This window comes from Vicia villosa, linkage group LG3, assembly GCF_029867415.1.
Source record: "Vicia villosa cultivar HV-30 ecotype Madison, WI linkage group LG3, Vvil1.0, whole genome shotgun sequence".
Taxonomy (NCBI): Eukaryota; Viridiplantae; Streptophyta; class Magnoliopsida; order Fabales; family Fabaceae; genus Vicia; species Vicia villosa.
This window is the reverse complement of record NC_081182.1, coordinates 34,954,838-34,963,857: the sequence shown is the minus strand read 5'-3', so window position 1 is coordinate 34,963,857 and position 9,020 is coordinate 34,954,838. Positions and strand designations below refer to the sequence as shown.

General features: G+C 31.8%; 1 protein-coding gene across 3 annotated transcripts; it reads left to right on the top strand.

Moving 5' to 3' along the window:
• Positions 1-577: 577 nt before the first annotated feature.
• On the top strand, positions 578-7,846 carry LOC131660965 (uncharacterized). Of its 3 annotated transcripts, XR_009301084.1 has the most exons (4): positions 578-838; positions 2,222-2,836; positions 4,611-6,982; positions 7,051-7,754. XR_009301084.1 is itself a non-coding variant. In XM_058930342.1 (3 exons), exons 2-3 carry the CDS (start codon positions 6,853-6,855, stop codon positions 7,518-7,520), a joined length of 600 nt encoding a protein of 199 aa, XP_058786325.1. In that variant the 5' UTR covers positions 3,569-4,305; positions 4,611-6,852; the 3' UTR covers positions 7,521-7,846. The 3 variants fall into 3 exon arrangements, 2 of the variants coding, with proteins under 2 accessions (XP_058786325.1, XP_058786324.1); XM_058930342.1 differs by lacking the exons at positions 578-838; positions 2,222-2,836 and adding an exon at positions 3,569-4,305 and having other exon boundaries at positions 7,051-7,846; XM_058930341.1 differs by lacking the exons at positions 578-838; positions 2,222-2,836 and having other exon boundaries at positions 3,573-6,982; positions 7,051-7,846.
• Positions 7,847-9,020: the final 1,174 nt, after the last annotated feature.

Here is a 9,020-nt window from a genome sequence, read left to right as displayed (position 1 = left end):
TTTATAGTTTAAAATTATGTAAAATTATTTTTTTTAAAATTAATATATAATAATACACAGTAATAAACATAAAGGTTAAATATATTTTTGTTTCGTTTTAATGTATTAATTTTTATTTTTAGTTCTTTTAAAAAAAATTCTTTAAACTTAGGTCCCTTTAAATTTTTCAGTTACCAATTTTTGTCTCGAATTTTTTTTATAAAAGTTCATGTTGCATGTTCTAGGTGATTTTTTATGGCATGCCATTGACAATGAAGTTGCTCAATTCGTAAAAGTGCATTTCATAACATTTCATATGTATTCTGATGTTTTGTAATTAGATTTTTTATTTTGTTGTAGCCACCTGTGACACCTCTATTTTTTCTATTTTTTTATTTGTGCTTAATTATATCATTTAAAAAAATATATGTATAGTAGTTGGTAAGTTAAAATAATTAATAGTATTAATTATAATTAATTTATTGATTATTATTATTATTATTAGTTATAAAAATGGAATAATTATACTAATTAAAATAGTAGTGTTAAGATATAAGAGAGAGAGAGGTGGTGTACGTGTATAGTGATAGCAGTAAGAAAAGGAAGGTGGCCCATTGGAATGTGAATAGGTCACAAACAGTTTTTATTCAATAGTGACTTCCTATTTTCTCTCCACCTTCACTTTTAGACTCTCAATTAATATCTCTTCTGCCGATACATCACAAAAAAGGAAAAAGAAATTGTATTGAGGAAGAGAAAATTTTCTGCTCTTATTCTTATCGTCAACAACTCCTTAGTCTAATTCTGGTGTTTTTGAGAGAGTATTCCTCGAGTTTATCGCTAAGAGAAGCACTTAAAGGTAAGGGCTTTTTCCATACAAATTTAAATTAAACTTGAGTTAAGAATTAGATTGATGTAATATACTATTTTCAATGTTTTAGAGATTTAAGATTGAACATTTTAATTGAAACATAGTTATAGATCATTGTTTTGTTTAATTAATTTTGTACTAGAAAATCCCTAATTAGTTTTTGTGGTTGTAGATAAAAGGGTTTTCAATTGAATTGTAGTACTGCCATGGAAATCATTCGCCTGTTTAGAAATCCTTGTATTACTCTAGTAATTAGGTAGTAGTTATATGTATTTGTAGAGTTAAAATTCATATAAGATATATATATTAGAATGTGGCTATTTGTTTTTAAGAAAAAGAAAATTAAGTAGTAAATGCACACATATAGTGCTCTGCTAGCTAAAATGATTCCAATACGTTGGTAGAAACATTGCAAAATAAGTAACAAAGCTACTGAGTTTAGTTAAATTAGTTAGTTAGATTGAGTTCTAAGAATGAAGTGGTAAGTTTGCTTTGTTCTTGAAATAATATAATTAGATAAGAGATTTACTATTAGAGATTTAAGGTTGTTAGAAAAAAATTAAATATCCATAGAGGCTTATTCAAATGCATGTGGCTTGGTTTGATGATGCATAGATTATATAGTTGCTTTCCAAATGCACATGTATTATGTGATTGTTTTCTATTCACTAAGGTTGTGTTCGGTTGCATGCTGTTGGTGAAATGTGTGCTGCAGCTGAAGCTTTTATACTAGGAAAAAATATTATCTGTTGCACTATAGTATGGCAGTGGCCAATTTAATAGTGTTAATTATATAGAAGCACTAGACTAGTATTTAATATAATATATAGGTTGTTATATTTTGGAAGGAAATAATGATTTCATCTTTCGGTGTCTAATTGGCGAGAGTCATGGTTGTATTTTATCAGCATGACAAAATATATTCATGCGATGGTTGTCTTAGTGGCGGGTAAAGTTTCTGTGTGGTTGTCTTAGTGGCGGGTAATTATACTTTTATTTTTATCATGCATGACATGACATATGCATTTCTGTGTGGTGCCTTTGTGGCGGGTTATTTTCCCCATCGATGTGGGATGAATTCTGTGTGGTGCCTTAGTGGCGGGCTGAATATATCCGGATCATATAGTTTAAGAGCATTCATACTTTGCATCTAATTCTCTGTGGTTGTTGTTGTTGGTGTGGTTACTCTTGAGTTACGTATTTGATATGCATCCGGTTACGATTACACTTCAATATTAATAACTTTGGTAAAATTGTTCTAGTATTTAATTCTCTTGGACTTGACATGGTGTATTTATATTTGTTTGATTTCTTTTACTCTTGTTTAGTTTATTTTTGACATGGAATTTGGCCCTTACAACAACATTTTAGGTACTGATGTGGAGGACCAAAATGATTGATGTTTACCTGATGTGTGATCGCGGGGAAGAAGGAATTTTTTTTATATAGTATTACGTAGTAATAAGATGCCCGCATTTCATTTTGAATTTTATTTAGTATTTTCCATGGAATTAGAAACGCGATGATTTTTTTCCGCTTAGGAATTTGGATTGATGTTGAATGGATTACATTTTCTTAAACCATTTTATTTTTGTTTAAACAAGTATTTAATAATTTCTAAGTCATATCTCGGATGAAAATCCGGGGCGTTACACCACCTCTACCTCTACTTCCATTCAATACCAATTCTCAATCAAATTTCTCCAAATCCAATCTCATGGTTTAATGGATATTTGATTCAGATTATGACCTAAAAGTGATCCATTATATATACTTGACAAACCCTGGTGAAGAATGGTTGGAAATTCGCTGCAGAGAACCCTAACCGAATTGCTCAAAAACAAGAAAAAAGGCCAACTGCGATTTCTGTACTAGAGGCTAATTCAGAAGGTTTAAGAGATTCAATCACGTTCCTTGGTGTTCCTAGAAGCGATTGGGATCATTTCCCTGCATCAGCACCCCCAGAAAATACTCCTATCATCCAAGGTAAGTCGTTATCTTTTTCAATTCGATTTCATTCATTCGCGCATCATTCTGGGAATTAGATGTCATGTTTGTGTTCACTATGATGTTTTGATCGTTTCTGGAAAAATAATTGCATTTATCTAACCATATGAGGAATCTGCCATGAATGGGGTTTGAGACCTCGAATTAGGGCTTTCTGTTTTAGGGTAAATTACAAGCAATTGCAGGTACCATTGTGATCGTGAGGATGAGACGATCTCATTCATGATATCGCGAAACATTTCCATGGCGGTTTAACTGTATTCGTAGGAGGAAGTTTGTAGTGACACTTCCGAACCGTCACTAAAAGTCGTCATCAGACTTTAGACGACGGAGCCAGGTCAGGGATGACCTCGTGGCACGCCATCATTGGTTGGTACGCGCGCGCTGCTTTGGTTTTCACACCCAGGGATTCAGTGCTTCAAGACGCACGTTCTTGTGGTGCACCCTCAACACGCATCCTTCTGATCGTACGCTTCCCAGATCCAACGCTCCTGCAGTTGCTGGCATACCATGGACCTTCGCTACTCTGCCGCACTAGATCAGCAGCTAAGTCTTCCAAAATTTTTTATATTTAATTATATAAATTCCTTTTAATTATATATATATATATATATATATATATATATATATATGTTTTTTTATTATTTGTTTTCTTTTATTTATATATATATATATATATATATATATATATATATATATATATATATATATATATACTTCATTTTATTTTGTTTTTTTCTTCTAAAAATCTTTTCATAAAAAATAAATAATTATTATTTTGTTTATATAATTCTTTATAATAATTAATATTTTTATTTATTTATTTTAATTAAATAACTTATTTCATAATTCAAAATATTCCATTTAATTTATAAAAAACTCATAAAAATCCATAAAAATTCATAAAAAATATTTTTGCACTCGATTTTATTTTTCTTATCCCGATTTAATTAATTAGGTCGCGAGACCAATAATTAATTAAATCGTTTGTACTTTCTTATTTTAAGTTCGTACCCTAATCAGGGTTTACGAAGACCATGCCCTACACTGAATGTTTTTCATTTGCGCCTTTTCAGGGTTATCAACATGGTTCCTTCCGACTACGCGCCCGATCAAGACCCAAAGCTAAGTACCCTATTTATTCTTTTTTAAAAGTCTATTTTGTTTCCTTTTGATTTTAGGGTTTGTCTTGCCTACATTCACTTTTCTGCCTTCGCCATTTTTCAGGGTTAACCCCGAGGTTTCTTCCGACCGCCAACCATGTCAGGTCAAATTCAAAATGCAAAGCTAAGTACCTTTTTATTTATTTATTCTTAATTTCTTTATCTTTTATTTTTTATTAGGGTTAACCCTAATTATCCCTGAACTAATAATGCACTCACTATATTTTGCCTTCTTGTTTTTCCGCCTTTTCAGGGTTTGTCAAATTGCCAAAGCTACGAACGTTGGTAACCCTAAACTCTATCTCAATTATTACTTATGTTAAACCTTTTATTTTTATATCCCGCTGGCTTCAATTCCCCTCTCCTCCGCTGGTTACAATTTCCCTTCCCCGTTATTACTGTTTATATTATACTGCGTGGTTAGTAATTCTAGGGAGTGACAACTTTGAATTGAATCTAGCATCACTAATTACAAGATGATATAACTGAACATAATCACATGATTAGTGCACCCACGCACACTTTTGGGTAACCCTCTCTGTTGCCTGTTGCCTGTTGCTTATTGCCTGTTGCCTTGTGATTTTTTGCAGAATAGCCAGTCCCTCGAATACGAGGATATCTCAGCCATGCTGCCTCGATAAATAAAGGTCATGCGACCCTAATGATGCTGCCTTCGATACACTGATACGACCTCGACCCTCGGAAGTTGCCTACGAAAAGGCTGAGATATCCTCTGGTTGCCTACGAAAAAGGCTGTTCTGATCCTTCCCTTTAGACTACCTGCCTTCTCTATGGCATGGGTCAGTCTTAAGGCGAATGATAACTCGATGACCCGTTTACATCCAAACGAAAGGCTTCCTGCCCTCTTATGGCGTGGATAGACCCTTTTATCCTGAAAGGCTAAAAGAAACCTATCATCTAAGTTTAAGGTAATTGCCCCTAATTGCTTTGCCTTGCTCTAAATTTTTTTTCTATATTCTTTCTCAAAATTCTTCAAAAATGGCTACGCTCATTTACGAGCTAAAGTCCACTTTTCTTCTTCTTCTACATTTGTGAAAACAAAGAGCAAAGCAATTAAGAGCCCATGGAAAACCATGGATGCAAAGGGTGCCTTACACCTTCCCTTTGCATAAATTACCCCCCGAACTCAGTTTTCTTTAAAAAGGTTTTTTTCTGTTTCTTTTAGCCTTTCTAACTTGTTTGGATAAAATAAAAGTCGGTGGCGACTCATGCTTAACCGCAACATTTCGATTAAAAAGTCAGTTCACCGTATTTCACCCACCTAAAATAATTTCATCAAAATGGCGTTGTTGTCGAGGATTGGGGTTTAGATATTGCAAGCATTGCAATAGTTTATATTCTTTTAAGTAATACTACACTGTTATAAATCATTATATTTATTATCCCTCATGTTTGTTCATTTGTGTGGTTAGTGTTTTAGAACTTTGTTTATGCGAGGAATTTTTCCAAAAGATCAACTTCTTTTTTATCCTGAGATTGAAAGAACAACTCGAAAAATCAACAACAAAACTAGAAAGATAAAGCAGCTAGCCAAATGAAGGAACCAACGGGAAGGAACTTCTACTTCCTCAACAAACCCTATTATCGAAGAAGTCATGGCTGAAGAAATTATTGTCCATGGTCCTTGTGTAAATAGCCCAAGAAGAAATGCTCATATTGTCAGACCTGCACATAATGCAAGAAATCCATAGATGACGGTCGGATTGCTACAAATCTTGTATGCAAATCCTTTCACTGGGCTTGACCATGAAGATCCATATACTCACCTTACCAAGTTCTATGAGATTTTCGGGACACTTGGAGCTCCAGAAGCAGAAGAAGAACAAGTTTTCATGAGATTGTTTCCTCATTCTTTGGCCGGGAAAGCAAAATAGTGGTATCTTGATCAACCAAATCAAACTATGACAATTGGAATATGCTTGACGAAAATTTTCTTGATAGGTTCTTTTCACACAACAGATTTATGGAGGCCAAAACCTCAATTGTTGTATGTTCTCAAGGTTCGAGTGAATCCCTTTGTGAAGGTTGAGAGTGATACAAGTCAATGTTGAGAAGATGTCTTAACCGTGGTTGTGATGATCTTACTCAAATTCACATCTTCTACAATGGACTTCAACCACAACCAAAACTTCTTTTGGATGTAACTCCTGATTGTTCTTTAATGTCTAAGAGCGCAGAAGATGTAATATCTATTATTGATTTAATGACATTAAATGATCACCAAGTTCAACATAATAGAGGGCCCTCACATAAGAAAGCTGGAACCATTGAATTGGGAACAAAGTATGCAATTTTAGCTCTAAACAAACGGTTATCTCAACAAGTGGAAGAACTTACAAAGCAAACGTCAAAGCTTCCACAACAACTCAAAGAGATGCAAGAAGTTCCAAACAAACATCAACAAGTAGCATTTTGTGAGCTTTGCAATGGAGATCATCCTACAGGTTATTATACTCCGGCAAATTAAGAGGTGAACTATATGGGAAATCAAAATCAAAATCAACAAAGGCAAATATTTCAACCAGTGTGGCTAATAGAATGATTCAAGAAAGATTTCAACACTTAGGAGAAACTGTAAGTAGACATTTTTATTATGTGTTATTTGCTTGCTTGAGTTTTTCCATGGAATATATTAAGTCTCAAGATCCTTTGTTCCATGATAGTCATTCAAAAATTAGAACTGATCAACGATATTGGCCATTTTTAAAAAATGTCATATGAGCAATTGATGGTACACACATTCCATGTGTGGTTAGTGTTGGCGCTCAAATTAGATTCATCGGAAGAAAGGGATATTCTACACAAAATGTAATGGTTGTATACGATTGGAACATGCGATTTACTTTTGTATTAGCTGGGTGGGAAGGTACCGCTCATGATGCTCATATTTTTTACCAAGCTCTCACAAATGCTAATCTGAATTTTCCACATTCTTCTCCAGGTATGAATATTATTCTTTACAACTTATTAATATTATTTATCATGATTTATAATTTTATTTTTTATTAGGTATGTATTATTTGGTGGATGCCGATTTTCCAACACCAATGGAATATCTTGGTCCATATAGATGTGAACGTTGCCATCTTCCTGATTTTAGACGGTCTAATGGGTTTGATAATCATAATGAGGTATTTAATTATTATCATTCAAGTTTAAGGTGCGGAATAGAAAGAACTTTTAACCTATGGAAGAATAGGTTTGCAATTTTACGTCACATGCCTAAATTCTCAATTAAGACACAAGTTAAAATAGTTGTTGCAACAATGGTTATACGCAACTTTATTAGAAGGAATGCTAAAATTGATGTTGATTTCCATCGTTATGAAGATGAAGACATAGACCTTGATCACGACGATTATCGTAGACCGATTGACTTGGATTCATCTCAAAATTTAAATATAGCTTCTTCATCTGAAATGAATCATGTTGAAGATTCAATTCGTGATCAAATATTAGAATTAAAAAATAATAATTAAAATTGTATTAGTGATTCGAATTTGTATTGCACTTTATATTATATTTTCTACTTGTAGTTTGATTTGAGTACTTCATATTTAACAAGGAGTTGTATTTGTACTTTTATTTGAATGATTTATTTTTAAAACCCTTTTTAGTCATTTGCAATCCCAAAAGCAATTTTAATAAAGATATCCAAATAACATTTTTCATATAAATAACTTTAGTTGTGAATATATCCGAACATAAACCACTTTATATTAAATTTAATTTTAATTAAAATTAATTATGTAAAATCAATTTTCTCAAAATCAATTTTTTTACCACAGAATCAAACAAACGCGAAATATATTACTAAACCCGCTGTGAGAAATATATTACTAAACCCGCAGTGAGACCTCAATTATGCTTTGCAATGAGTAGAACAGTAATGATTATGTTACTTATATGCCAAACAAGAGGGTTTTTAATCATTTATTCGTAAAAAAGATGTGTTCATCTTAAGTAAATATCATTTAGATTCAACTTATTCAAAGAAAGACCAATGTCTGAACCCAAAAAGAAAGTCCCTGGAAATGACCAAGTCTTGCTTTTAAAAGAAGATAGATTATAAACTCCGGTTGGAACCAAGTCACGCCAGTAATATAGTGAATTGAATATTCAATCTCCATGAAGACCGTGACCTGTACTCTGGAGTATTTTAGATTCACATCTGTGCCAGATCATTACATGATAATATGATTATAAAATTTATGAATCAAATCCAGAAGGAATAATATTCTATGGCGTACAGATCCGTCCACATTTAATACTATAAGAGTACGTCACCGTACGTATATAAATACAAAAACCAAAATATATACTTGCTTCTACTATATTCTATGGAGTATTATTTTTCATGATCTAAAATTTGTCCATTGACTTATATGGATTTTCCTATAAAAAAATTAATATGGATCGGGATCACATGTACATCATTGGTTCCAAGCTGTTTTATGTTGTAGATAATTTAACTTTCACAATAACAAAATACTGATCTCACCATTTATTTAAATATGCAACACTCACATCCATCTTAGATATTTATTTTTTTATTTCTAGATTTTTTTATGAGAGTATCAATTTAAAAATTTATTGCATAGGTATTTATGATGCAATAATTTAATATCATATCTTTTCTTATGTTTAACTAATTTAATATATTTAAAATTTTAATTAATTTTGTCAATAGAATGTCGATAGCATATTTAACTCTAAATTAACATTTTTTTAAGGTTTTTTTTCTCTCATTAATGTAGTCATAAATTTAAAATTATAAATAAAGATTAGAAATTGGAATAGTTACAAAAAAAAATTATATTTAATACAATAAATTTGAGTAAATTTCAATTTTGCATTTTTCCAATCTCTTTTATTTACGATGTTTTTATTATTTATGCAATCTAATTGAAGTTACATCTGGTTTTAAATATAAATAAAATCAAGTTTTATCAAAATCTAATTTAAATTTTATTATTATC